This window comes from Zootoca vivipara, chromosome 6, assembly GCF_963506605.1.
Source record: "Zootoca vivipara chromosome 6, rZooViv1.1, whole genome shotgun sequence".
Classification (NCBI taxonomy): domain Eukaryota; kingdom Metazoa; phylum Chordata; class Lepidosauria; order Squamata; family Lacertidae; genus Zootoca; species Zootoca vivipara.
The window spans coordinates 37,863,698-37,877,658 of NC_083281.1; the positions used below are offsets into that span (position 1 = coordinate 37,863,698).

General features: G+C 44.5%; 1 protein-coding gene across 2 annotated transcripts in view; it reads right to left on the reverse strand.

Annotated features, from left to right (window-relative positions):
* The window catches only part of KIAA0319L (KIAA0319 like), a 61,937-nt gene that overhangs the window by 7,028 nt on the left and 40,948 nt on the right, over window positions 1–13,961 (reverse strand). For both annotated transcript variants that reach the window (XM_035120970.2, XM_060275814.1), the window contains exons 11-17: window positions 10,436–10,559; window positions 7,820–7,952; window positions 6,712–6,860; window positions 4,992–5,143; window positions 3,939–4,077; window positions 2,225–2,384; window positions 354–499 (exon numbers count right to left, since the gene is read on the reverse strand). In XM_035120970.2, coding sequence (XP_034976861.2) covers window positions 354–499; window positions 2,225–2,384; window positions 3,939–4,077; window positions 4,992–5,143; window positions 6,712–6,860; window positions 7,820–7,952; window positions 10,436–10,559 — 1,003 coding nt within the window. The remainder of the gene's footprint in view (window positions 1–353; window positions 500–2,224; window positions 2,385–3,938; window positions 4,078–4,991; window positions 5,144–6,711; window positions 6,861–7,819; window positions 7,953–10,435; window positions 10,560–13,961) is intronic.

Below are 13,961 nucleotides of genomic sequence, written 5' to 3' on the forward strand. Positions count from 1 at the left end.
TGGGCTCCACTACGATGGTCATAGTTCAGTGGCAGAGCATCTGCCTTGCAGGCAGAATGCCCTAGATTCAATCCCTGGCATTTCCAGGTGAAACTGGGAATGTTCCCAGTCTGAAACCCTGGAGCGCCACTGTCATTCAGTGCTGACAAATCTGATTGAGATAGGCTCCATATAAGGCTGTTTTTTAGGTGCCATTGTCAGAAGCAGTCATTTTTTTTACTGTGATCCTCAACCGCACCCCAGATATGGTGCACTTACAGATGCAATGGCCTTAGGGAAAGTGAAACTTCTCACTGGAAGGAGGTGGTGACAAGAAATGGTCAGCAGCCACATCAGCTGTTCCTCTGACTTACTGACTGTATTGATCTCCAGCACTCGGAAGATGAGGAAACCTGACTGCTGCTGCTTCCGCAGCTCGTTCTTGAGTGACCAAGCAATGTCATGCCCTTTGAAGATCTGATGAGGAGGCTGATTCCGCACGTAGAACACCATCTTTGTGCTGCAATTAACAAGAAAATTGGGGATACAAGAAGCATAAATAGGTTTCTCTCCAGAAAACTGCAACTACTGGGGGTTGGGATGGGTGAATGGCAAGAACATAAAGATTTCCATAATACAAAATCTTCAGCAGGTCTCACCCTTACAAGCCTTCCTTTCCATTAATTCCTCAAGTTTCTTTGGAAGTGAATCTATGTTCTTTGAGAAGTCAGTTCTTGGAAGCAAAATAATTATGCAAAACCAAGGAACCAGACACACATATATCTGCTTTGTTTGCATGATTTATTGCCATTGCAGACTTCAGATTTTTTCCCCAGAGCAAAATATGCATGGCTCTGCTCAAAAAGGACAAAATGTGAAACAGCCCCCCCCCCCGGAACCCTCTCTTAACAGCAAATCAAAGCAACAGCACCAGAATCCAGCCATGCAAAACCCAATCCTGTCCACCTGGCACAGATAAAAATGCTCCTTAAGAGAGAGAGAGAGGGAGGAGCACAAAAAAGAAAATAAAAAAAGAAAATGCGGCCATATTCCATTTACTTAATGCTTTCTTAACTGCAGCCAAATATATATTGATCAGAAGCAAACCTCTTCCTCTTCTGCTTGGAGGAAGAACGGTAAATGACTGGTCTGCGACTGGGATGATGTGAGGTGGGGGAGACGGGGTTAGAACTGAAAGCCCAGAGCACCTCTGTTTCTTGGCTCAAGTCATTAAGCAAAAGAATTTTTTCAAGGTTAACGAAAAGTGAACACTTCAGTTAGGTACCAGAAGATTCAGTCTGGATAGACTTGGCAGGAAGTGCAGATGCCCAGATTTCTGAAAGGACAGGGTAATGCACCAGGGTTAATCAAGCACAAGCTTAGGCAAGAGCTCTGTGTTAGGCAAGAGCATCCTGACGCATGAAGACCTAGGGCATGAGGATCCACAATGCAATCCAGGGCTCCAAGGTTTGTCCTCCTGCCCCCAAACCTAAGTCCTTATTCTCTGAAGAGGTTTGCTTTGCAGTGAAGCAAGGTTGACAACATAAACTTATGAAAACATATCCACACACAGGGTGCTTGAACTTGCACTTTAAGGCTGAAAACAGTTTTAGGTGCAGCCTTTTTTTTTTTGGCTGTAGTTAAGCGCCCCTTCCCCCACCTTTTGTCTTCAATGGACATATGCAACTGGCTCTCAAATGAATGTGGGGTGCTCCTTCTCCTCCATGTGGGCTATCTCCCTTAGCTTTGGTTTCCAAACAACTGCATGGTCAGTGGCTCAAATTCCTGGCACTTTCTCTTCAGGTTTTTACACTTTATTAAATAATGTTCTAAGAAAGTGGGGGAGGATGGGGAGAGAGGAGTGGCGGCTTCATGGCAGATATGAAGGTCAGAGAACTAGCACTGTTCAAACCCAGCTTCTGCTGCAAACCTGGGGGAAAGCAGGTTTCCTCTGAGCTTGATACTGTGGAGAAGTTGACATGAGGCATGCATTGAGTGCATTCTAGCTATGTCTGTACACACCATGAAATTCTCATTATGAATTACTATTTTTCAAGTGCACACAAACTTACCTACAAAATATTCCAATCTTAAAAATCAACCTCCAGCACTCAGCTCAAAGGGGAGTACTGTGTTTTATCACTTTCCTATGTTTTTAAATGAGCAAATTGCAGGTGGTGCCTTCTAGAGTACAACTAGGTTGTCTGAGTTAAGACAGGTTAAGATCCCCTCCATGGACTCCTACCTCTCCTCTGTGTAAGGCTGAATCTTTTGTACGATGATGTCTGAATCCAGGACTCCCAGCAAAACGGCTATCTGACGGATGAACATGCCCTTCTGCCGTTCTGTCAGCTGGCTGACATTCACATCTAGTATCATCTCCACAAGGTTGTTCTTCCTCGGATCTGAAAAGAATGCATAAGTACCATCTCATTGATGCATTCCAGCTGATTTGAAAATTTTGGCTTGCCCCATTCCCAACAACACTTATTCAAATAGAAATATGAGCAAATGTACATGCTGTGTGAATCATTGCATCCCCAGCTTGGCACAGAAGCCAACCCAAGTAGACAGGTTGTGCAGAGCATCCAAGAGATTCAGACTTTGGAAAAACTCCAAGAGAAGTGCACAGCTTCTAGCAACTAGACTGTTTTATAATCACATGCTGAACCAATTCCTGACCTCTTCCCCCCCCCCCAAATTCTTCCATTTCCTGATGCTCCCCATCAGATTCTGCTTAACACCTCTCCTCCAAATCTCATCTCAAAAAAGGTCTTTGTTAGCACCACCCTCTGGCTATTGAAAAAAAAAGAGTACCACAGATACTACACCCATTTTCTCACTGTTCGGCAGTCACAAAACCTTTCCCATGCATGTATTGCAACAATTATTACTGCATCCAATTACAAACAGGATTCCAGTTCTTACAACTGTGTCAAGATATCATCAGATGTAAACTTAGGAAGATGGAAAATTGGAGAAGTACTGACATGCAGTTGAAAATATAATCAAAAGGACCCATGGAAGGGATGGGGGAAAGTCAGAAGGTTCAGAGTAATCTCGATACAGTATTTGGATTTTGTATTGATTTAGGTTGATGGTTTATATTTTCAAAAATCAATAAAAAAAGATTATAAAAAGATATCAACAGATTAAATAAAGAGAGCCATATATGAAGCTATAGAGGGATCTGGTATTGTTTAACCAGTGTACTGCATGTCTAACAACAGGATTTGCTTCCGAGTAAACTTGTAGAGGATCAATCATACTTCTCATGTATTCAGACTGATACAGGGCCTTAGTCTCGAGAGCTACCGGTAGTGTAAAGTAAGGTCTAAGAGTATGAGCTGGGAAGTAGGGATGGGAGGACCAGTCTATTTACCTTCAGTTTGCTTTCTTAAAAAGTCATCCTGAATATGTGTCATCATTTTGGTGTGCATTTCTCCTAATACACACATTTTTGCAAGCAATATCCCCAATCATGTGGTTTTTTGTACAAAATTCACAACATATGGAGAAGTGTGAATTTTGAAGGATAGTTGCATTTTGGTTCACAATCACATACTGTTTCAAGAAATGAGAGTGAGAGTAAGGTAGTTTCATACCCAAACCAACCCCCGCCTCCTGCATCCCTACTAGGAAGTCCTCAGTCCAAATCTCACCTCACCCATTAAGGAGGGCTTATGGGTGCCCCCTTCTCTATGTCTCTATCTCCACCTCCACATCTATAATATGGAGTTAGTAATCTTTACAATATGTAGACCATTATTACTAAGGCACTGTTTGTGAAGTGCTCTGAACACTCAAGGAATGTGCATATATTATTGAAAACCAATAAATGAATACTTTTAAAAGTGTGCATATAAATGCTAATTATTATGATTAATTAGCAAGTTTCTCTTCCAGAAGATCAAGTTCATGTGAGTGTATGAGTGTGTGCTTGTGTATGTGTAGCTCACCAGGTTTGACTTCCACTGTGGCTCTGTCCATATCACTCTCCCCTTTGGTATCAGTCACTTTGAGATGGAATGAATATGTCCCCTCTACCAGGTTGGAAAGGAACAGCACTGCATGGTGGTCTGAGTTGTTTAACACCTCCTGCATTTAACAAAAACATACAAGGGTGATGATGCACCTTGCAATCCTGTGAAATACAAGAGAATATATCAGAAGTGCAGGGTCCCAGGGAGACCTAGGGGAGGAGTATGAAACCTATAGCCTCCTATATGTTACTGGACTCCAACTCCCATCTTCCTTGACCATGCTGGCTGGGCTAATGTGAGTTGGGGTCTACCAACATCTGGAGGGCCACAGGTTCCCACTTCTGGTCTAGGGTGACCTCTTCTAGAGCTGCATTTTCCTGAAACATTTCATACCCTCCCTCACTGTAACAAGTACCAGATTCCCCTAGGCAGAGGAGCGTTAGAAGCAAGCTAGGCTGTTTTTTAAGCCAACAGCTTAAGAGAAAAGCCATCTTCTTCCAGATACCCTTTTGTAAGCAGGACTTTGAAGGAATCACTAGCCTTTGGAGCACTGAGACTATTGTGACTTTCAACATCTGAACTCTAAGAACATGCAGCACAATTCAGAATGTTGAAGAAGAAAAAGTAAGTACATGGAGTCCTAGTCACAAGACACATTTGTTGGTATAGTGAAAAAAATCAGGGACATTTCAAAGGGTCGTGAGTCAGAAGAAGAGGTTTAAAAATTAAGTCAAAACTGAGTGCATTTCAGAGGCATAGCTTTCATTATACCAACCCTTTCTTTGCATTTGCTATAATAAACTAACGTGCTTTCCCCTGTGACATTTTGCTCCAAAAAGCACCTCTGTGTAACTGGACTTAGAAAGATTTAAGCAGGCCCTGAAGAAAAAGAAAATTCAGTACATTGGATGGTCTCTCTCTTCTTGGCTGAGTGCAGTAATTCATGTAGCACTTTCCAAGCTTCACTGAAACTCGATGAGTCACTTGCACACAAGTAAACACTGCAGAATAGATAGCAGCATTACTCACCCCAGCCGCAGGGCTGATGTCATCCCGAGTCCAAAGGAAGGTGAAAATTCCTTTGTCATCTGTGGATCTGGAACCATCAAGCTCTGCTGTGTTGGTAGGAAGGGTGATGACAACGTTCCCAGCTATCTTTGCTGTGGGTGGCTTATTGATCTCTGAGCATGAAATGAGAGCAAAGGATTAGAATACAAAGGAGCTTCAGCAAACTGTAACCCATCCATAACTAAGGAAAAGTTGACTAATTATTCTTTATCAACTCTAATCGCTTAGTTATGTCTGGACAAATCAATGAAGAATATAATACCAGGTGACCTGGTTGGGAAATCCAGGCCAGAAGTCCTGCTCGGCTGTGTAGCCCACTGGGTTGAGCTCCACTCGCACTACAGGTGCCTGCCCCACATCTGAGGCCTTCCTCAGGATACCCTGAACCTTAAAATGAAGGTACTTATATCAACCACCCACCCACACATGCATCCAAGGAAGCTGCAAGGTAGGAGATCAGGACAGACAAAAGGAAGAACTTTGCACAATGTATAGTTAAAAGACAGAACTTGGTACAAGACTGAGCGACAGCTACTAGCTTAGGTGACTTCAAAAGGGGATTAGGCAAATTCCTGGAGGATAAAGCTATCAATGGCTACCAGTCATTATTACTATATGGCACCTGCAGGATTAGAGGCAGCATGCCTGAGTACCATTTGCTGGTGAACATGAATGGGAAAGTGCTATGATGCTCATGTACTGCTTGTGGGCTTCCCACAGGCATCAAGCTGGCCACTGTGTGACGAGAGCAGGACTACATGGGCCTTCCATCTGATCCAGCAGGATTCTTCTTACATTCATTTGACTGCCTACCCTCACCTGCATAGCAGGGAAATTCAAATGCATCACATGGCTCAATGATTCAGGCTTCCTGCCACTTTAGTGCTGGGAGAAGTGGATGTAGGCATGACAGAACCAAGTGTGCTTCAGGCTGGAGATTTGTACCATGCCTCACAGGGTTGTCATGGGAATAACCAAGATAAAAACCAGATTTTAATACACTGAAATGTAGTGAAGGAGCAATGAGTAATAATGAGGGGCAATTATGATCAAATTCCTGAAGCCTTCAGGTAGAGCCTCTTTTCAAAAGCTTAATTTTGCAAGTGAACAGTAGAAGCTTTTTAACAGGCATTAGTGCTTGGATTTCATTCTCTTGCAGAAAGCCCCAGGGGAAAAAATGGGATCATCTGGCCGTTTGGAGACACAGAGGCACATGGTTTGGGGAGTGATGGAATCCAAGACTGACCGAAGAGGGAATACAAGAATAATGTCCTCCTGTCTGTTTGTCAAGTTGCTCAGGGGATAAACAAGGGCTATCACACAACAACCTCACAACAATCCAGTGAGGTTAAGCTAGCCCTGCCTTGGCCAACATGTTGCTCTCAAGATGTTTTGGACTGCAACCCATCACTCCAGCCAGCAGAGCCATGCTGTTTGGGGCCGATGGGAGTTGTAACAGGTTGGGGAAGGCTGAGATATTGTTACTGACGCATCATCACCCTGTAAGCTTTCTGGCCCAAGAAGGAATTTCAGCCCATGTCTCCCTCGTCCTACTCCACCACTGCTTATTACCCCAGACCATATTACCTTCTGTTTCATCACCAAGGGATTGCAATGAACAGAAGAGCTTCCTTGCGTGGAACCTTCTTAGCCAAAGGCTGTGTTCCCTCCAGCTACCCACCTTCCTTGACAATGACGTTAACGGAGCTCTGGCTCTGCAAGTTCCGCTCATCTTTGACAGTCAGCGTGAATTCGTACGTCCCGACCCCAAGCCCAGTGACTGTGGCGATGCTGCTGTTGCCATTTTCCAGTTTCACACCATCTGGGCCCCTGGCCAAAAACCCCCAAATAATCAGCATGCAGATGTCAAACTTTTGCACAGAAAAGAAGAGGAATATTCTTTGAACACTCGGCCAAGATGCTAGGCTCCCAGGTGCACAGGGCTAGGCCAAGATAATTTGTGCTGTAGGCAAAGTATTTTTTATTCTTCCCTGTATCTTGTTGTATATTACAGGGATGGGGTATTGCTTTCTCTTCAAGGGTTTTCCTGACTAGGAGTGGACTAGAAATTTGATTCAGTTCTCATGTAATGCCAAATCTGTCCAATTTACACTTTCCAAAACAATATGGGAAGTGAAACACAGACATCCATCAAAATCCGCACACATTCAAATTTTGCAACCTAGTTCTCAAACCAAAGAATGTTCACAAAGATGCAAATATATGGGGACAGTATACATAAAAATCAATAAATTAGTGAAAGTAACATACAAAAATGCAAAACTGTATGCAAAAAATGTGGTTTTTAGGGGAAAATTCATGCTAAAATACTGAGGATTTAGCTTTAGTTTCATGAGGATTTTTTTAAAACAAAATTTCACAACTTGCTGAAGAAACGTGGGAAAATGAGCAAACTGAAATTGAGAGACTATTCCATTCCTATTCCTGATTACAGCCCCTCTTCTCTATTCCATATAAGTGAATGGAATGAAAAAGCTTTCCCCCTATTCACTTGTATGGAATGCAGGGGAAATGAGGTGTATTCAGGAAAACTAGGCGGGGGCACAATTCCTCCCCCCCCCCAAATATGATTAGTTGGGAGCCCTTGCAATTCTCCCATCCTAAGGAGGCACAACTACTGCCTGCTGGGTTAGGCTGGCCTGGATAATAGTGGTTTTGTTTTGTTTTTTAAGATTCTACATGCACTATGCATGTTAGAGTATGATACATAGTTCTGCATTATCATGTGCAAGGCCATGTGTATGCAAGAGGGAGACAGAGAAATGTACCGTGTTTTTTCCCAAAGGAAAGATGCAATCTTCTGATCATCTGAGCTCTTGCTGCCATCCAGAGTGGTGCTGTCCACAGGGAGAGTTAGTTCTTTGTCTGGACCAGCATCTGCCTTGGGAGGCTTGTTGTTTTCTAAGCAAAAGTTCACAAAATGAGAGAGAAATGAAGGCACTCTTGAAATGAACTGGATGTTTATGTGGAAGGTGACAGGCAAGCATAGTTCACATGAATATACAAAGCAGCCTTGAAGCAAGTCCATCTAGCCCAGTGTTACCTCTTCTGACTGGAAACAACTCTGCAAGATGTCAGGCAGGGGCATTCTCCAGCTTCTACCTGAGAGCCTTTAATCACAGAGATTGGGAACTGAATCTGGGACCTTGTACAGTACATGCAAGCATATGTTAACCGTTGAGCTACAAATCCTTCATAAACCCTCAGTAAAACAAAACCAAGGATGTTCCCACACTAGAAGATACCCTGGAAATGCCATGCTTTTCTATGAGGTATATATATATGATATAGTCATTATATTGTTGTTGTCCTGTGTTTCCCCTGTACTTTCCCTATCTTTTTTTCCAGACTTCAGGAAATCTAATCAGTGTGTGTACCAAGATTACAACAGCACCACATTCTCTACAGGCATAGACTGACTTCAGGGATTTTTTTTTAAGGGGTGTGGTTTTGACTCGGGCAATAACACATCAGGCTGGAAAACCGATTGCCCTGCATTCATACTTTGCTAAATCTTCACTACAGTATTAGCTTTTCAGTCAGTGTCATTTTATCAGCATGTTTATTTTTTTAAGATGCACTAAAACAACCTACCTTACCTACCTATATATCCACACTAATGGAAAAGAACGTTAATACAAGATTAACTTCAAAACATTGTGGTCAGCATTGTTTTAGCAGTGTCCCTGGCTCCAACACATTTAATTAGCATTAAGATAATTTTTAGCCTTAAAAAAATTAAAGTAACGACACAGTAGAGCCTAAATAAGAAAAGCTTAGCAGAAAAATGAAAAAACCAACCACAACACAACAACCCTGCATGCTCAACTAAACGGTCCTTTCTCCATCTACATGGCTTCATCACACCAAGTAGTGTGGATGGAACATAGGGAGATGCACAGCTCACAAACTATGGGAACCCAATTACAATTGTGTTTGTATCGTATTTGTCTATTTCAGGCATCCCCAAACTTTGGCCCTCCAGATGTTTTGGACTACAATTCCCATAATCCCTCTTAGCTAGGGATCATGGGAGTTGTAGGCCAAAACATCTGGAGGGCTGCAGTTTGGGGATGCCTGATCTATTTCTTCATTTCTTTTGTAGATATTTTTAAGAACAAAATATCACAGTGGTTTAAGATAAAACATTATCTTAAAGATTTCAAAATAAAACAAGGAAGTCAAACATAAAGCTTACAATAGAAGAGCAATTATTAGGCCAGGCATGGGGAATCTTTGGCCCTCCAGATGTTACTGAACTACAACTTCTGTCAACCCCAGCCACTGGGCATGCTTGCTGGGGCTGATGGGAGTTCCATCTGAGGAGCAGCTGGAAGGTCAAAGGTTCCCCATACCTGGATTAGGTAGTACTAGCGACCACTAGCTTGGAAGCATCCTAACACGCCTCATACACTAAGGGTCAATGCATATGCAACAGAGAATGTGAGTGGGCCACAGATTTATATGCTCTCTGCCAGATTCAAACAGTATTTAAGAAATCTGATTAAGCAGGAAATTTAGTTAAGACATGGGGCAGTGGAGATCTTAACCACAAGAGATTCCCACCAGCTTAAAAATTGCAGTGTCTTCCATTCTGGATCAGTTTGACAATAGGTTTGTGTCTCTTCGCAAAATGGAAGCTCACAGGACTCAGAAATCAGGCCGACATTTTCATGGCACCACACAAATCAAAGGGCATACAATCTAGAAAACTGCAAGACTAGCTTTCTGCTTGGTCCAGCAGAGCCTTTGACTTTTTGCTTTTTTCTGAATAGCAATTATCTGTGCTGTACAGCAAGCTGTGTTTGAAATTGAAGGGAGTGGGTGGCACTGCTATTTTGGGAAAATAGGCTTTACAAAAAAATCAAGGGAATGATCCAAAGTTATGTGCTTTGGAGTACCCATTGGTCTCAATGGTTGAAATCAATGGTACCTAGAAGTACTGTATGTTCCATTGTCTGGATCATGGATAAGCAGCGGCTTATTTTCAGATTGTCCCAGTGTTGGACATTATTAGCTACCAGACATTTATCTAGGTTAAAGAGAAAACCAGCTGCTCTCCACCAGCCCCACACACTGGTTGCACATACACCATATACTTAAAACACATGACTTCTCCTAAATAATCCTGGGAACTTTGTTAAGGGGTCTGTTTGTTAAGGGGTCTGGAAACTATATCTCTTTGATGGGTAAACTACAGTCTTCATGATTATTTTTGGGGAGTTGAGGTTGAGGTTGGGGAGTCATGTGCTTTAAATGTTTGTGTATGCAGCCACTATCTCTTCACCCCCCTTAACCCTAGTCCCACATATATTAATGCCAAATATGGGCTTCTCATATATAATGGGGGGAGTTTTACACACAAAAACCCTTACTAAGCGTACCGGGTTGCACAATCACTGTGACCTCAGCAGTGGACTGGTGGCCAGCAGAATCCGTCACCGTCAGCAGGTAGGTGTAGTCACCTTCACGCATTGCAGAGAGCTGCAGAGTTGAAGTCCTCACTCCCTTGGAAACAACAAATACCAAGAATTTAAGTTCCCATTCACAAAGAAATAAAATAAAAGGGGGCTTAAGAAATGCACCATTCATTGCAAAGTTATATAAGACAGTTTCAGGTGGAGTTTTTTAAACAAGTGGTTTATACATTTTGTGAAATAAATAAAATTATTTAGAGCATACATGAGGCATGTGCTTGTGGTCTCCTATCTAGCTACTGACCAGCCCCAGATGTGGTTAGCTTCCACAAAGTTGCTGCATTATGTGCCCTCCAATCATGCCTTGGAACCATCCAGTAATTTATCTACCTTGAGATGCTTGGGGGTTTTTTGGTTTTGAAAAAAACAGAAGATGGGACAAGAAAGAGATGTGTAAGTCATGCAGAACCAGGAGAAAGTCAATATAGGGGCATAGATAGCCAACATGGCTCCCTCCCCCCACATGATGCTGAACTACAACTCCCATGAGTCCCAGGCAGCATAGCCAGTGAGAGTTGTACCCCACCAACATCTGGAAGGCACCATGCTAGCTACTATGCCTGGAATAGGGAGTTTTTCCTCCCTTTTTTGTAATACTGGAGCCCATGATCATCTAATAAAGGACTACTATCCACCATACAATCCTGTTTAAGAATTGAGCTCTTCACTGTCCCCATAGCTATTAAGGTGCCAATATGCAAAACAGCCTTTTCTACGGCAGCCTCTTGCCTCTGGAACTCCAGGCCAGGACACTGGCATTGCTTCTTCACTGCTTGGGTTTAGAAAAGCAGTTACAACTTTTAATCACACTTTTGTGCCCATTTTGTTTGTTTGTTTGTTTGTTTGTTTATTACAATTCTCCACCTTCTTCTCCAAGGAGGTCCAAGTGGTGTACGTGGTTCCTCCCCCCCTCGTTTAATCCCCACAACAACCCTGTGAGGTAGGTTAGGCTGAGACGCAGTGATGGGCCCAAGGTGACACTGGCCAAATGGAGATTTGAACCCTAGTCTCCTAGGTCTTAGTCCAACATGCAAACCACTACATCAAACTGACTCTTCGTCACAGAATTGTAGAATTGGAAGGGACCCCGAGGGACACCTAGTCAAACCCCCTGCAATGCAGGAATCAGGAATATTGTTTTACTGTAAACGACTTTGAAGAGTGTGATATAACTTTATATAAATGCATTTATTTATTTTTACATAGCAGATAGGGAAATCGCTGCCACATGATGTGGCTGCCAGGTTGGAAAAGAGGGATTAGACAAATTCACCGAGAAAAATGCTAAGAACTACTAGTCATTATGTCTACGTAACACCTCCAGGATCAAAGGCAGCCTGCTCCTGAATATCAGATACTGAGGGACACAGGTGGGAGAGTGCTACTGCCCTCATGTCCTGTGTGTGAGCTTTTTGATCCACATCAGGCTGACTGCTGTGGGCTAGAAGGATAATATTGGAAATCCCACAGAATTTAATAAATGACATATAGAAAGAGCATGTACCCAAAGTGCATACAGTAAATTAAGCTCAGCAACAAAATTAGCCGCCAGACATGACAGAAGGGACATGCCCTTCCAAAATTACTAGGTGTGCAATGTTTGAGCACACACGTTGCATTTTTAAAATGTTGATTAGATAAGTAATTGTTGGGTCAAAGGTGTTTACGGTTGTGAGGGACAGGGGATATCGCGAAGTCCCTCCCCTCCTGAGTTCAAGCCCATCACCGACCACAGGGGGAAGCAGAGGGAGCTCCGATTCCAGTGGGGAAGCAGGAAGTCGGGTCCGAGGCTCAGGCAAGGTAGCGGAGCCAGGGTCCCAGGTGGGACAGGAAGGGGGAAGTAAGGGGGGGAGACCCATCCCCCCAACTCCAGAATTACGCCGGAAGAGGAGGGGAAAGAGGATGGGACTTCCAAGACTTTTGTGCTGGGGGAAAACGCGCCAAAAGTCACTTGGAGGTTCTGAAACCGACTGACCACATCACTCCGTGTAAATAGCATGACTTCAGCACTGTAAATACGCAGCACCAATAAAAGAATAAAAATGCAGAGCTGCGTAGCGTCGTTACTCTGAAGTAGTCCACTCCGGCCACTGTGACAGCAACCTCCAAGTCTTTTTTTTGGGGCTACTTTGGAGTTGCCGGGATGAGCGTGTCAGAGGCGGAGAGATGGCGGCAGATCGCGGAGCAAGCCCAGCAAGAACTGCAGCAGCTGTCGCTGCAGGCGCAGGGGGAATTGAAGGCAGCTAAAGAAGAGACTAAGAAGGTCCAGGACGACCGGCTACAACTGGCGGAACAGGTGAGAGCACTACAGGAAAGAGAGCAGGAATTAAGGGCGGTGGCGGTAGACCTCCAAAACAAGCTGGATGCAGAGAAAAACAAGGCGGGAGGGGCACCCCAAGTCCAAGTGCTGCCAGGAAGGAGAGCCGGGACCCTAGTGAGCAAGTTCAATGGAGACCCGAAGGAATATCAGGGCTTTGAGACTGAGATGGTGTATGCTCTTGAGCTACACCACGCTGAGTTCCCTGATGATGAGCACAGAGTAGCGTTTATTGTGGAGCACCTTACCGGGGCAGCCAGGGAATGGCTAAGACCGTTAATCGCAACAAAGAATCCTTGCATGAAGGATGTCAAACTATTTCTAGAAGGTTTGAGAACGATGTATTCGTCCGATAGTCATATGGACCAGACTAAGGAGGAACTTCATAATTTACGCCAAGGAAATATGACAGTTCGCGCGTACTGGGCGAAATTCACCATGCTGGTGCACAGATTGGGGTGGGAATTAGGGTCACCCCCTATGCAAGCGGCGTTCTACTTGGGGTTGCATGAGGACGTGAAGGATGAGCTCTCGAGAGGTCCAAAGCCCAGTGATATGGATCAGCTGAGCAAAGCGGCTCTGGCGGTGGGGGTGAGACAGGAATCCCGGTGGAGCGACAAACAAGCAACGCGCGCAAAGCGGGCTTGGTTCCCACGGTCGCAGGAGAAACCACTCCCCCAACAACCCTTTCAAGCCACGCCTGGGGCCAGCCAGGACCAGGAACCCATGCAGATTGATAGCGCGCGCGCGCGGGCTTTTCAAACCCCAGCGGCGCCAAGACGCAAGGAGGGAAAGGGCGGGAATTGCTTTCTCTGCAACTCCCCCCAGCATCTCGTCAGAGACTGCCCACATCGCAGGGAGTGGCAAGGAAGGGCGGGAACGGTGGTGCCCTCCCCCACTGACGCAGCACCACAGCAGGGAAACGGGAAAGCCTGGCTGCAGGAGACAAGGGGCAGCAGCCAGGCACAGTCAGCAGAGAACAGCCCCAGCCCGCCCACCCGCACAGAGAGGAGCAGAGCCAGCCCACCCCTCCCAGAGCAGGAGTGGTTCTAGAAGTCACGCTAACGCTCCCAAATGGCTATCCCCTGACAGTCCTTGCCTTAATTGACAGTGGTG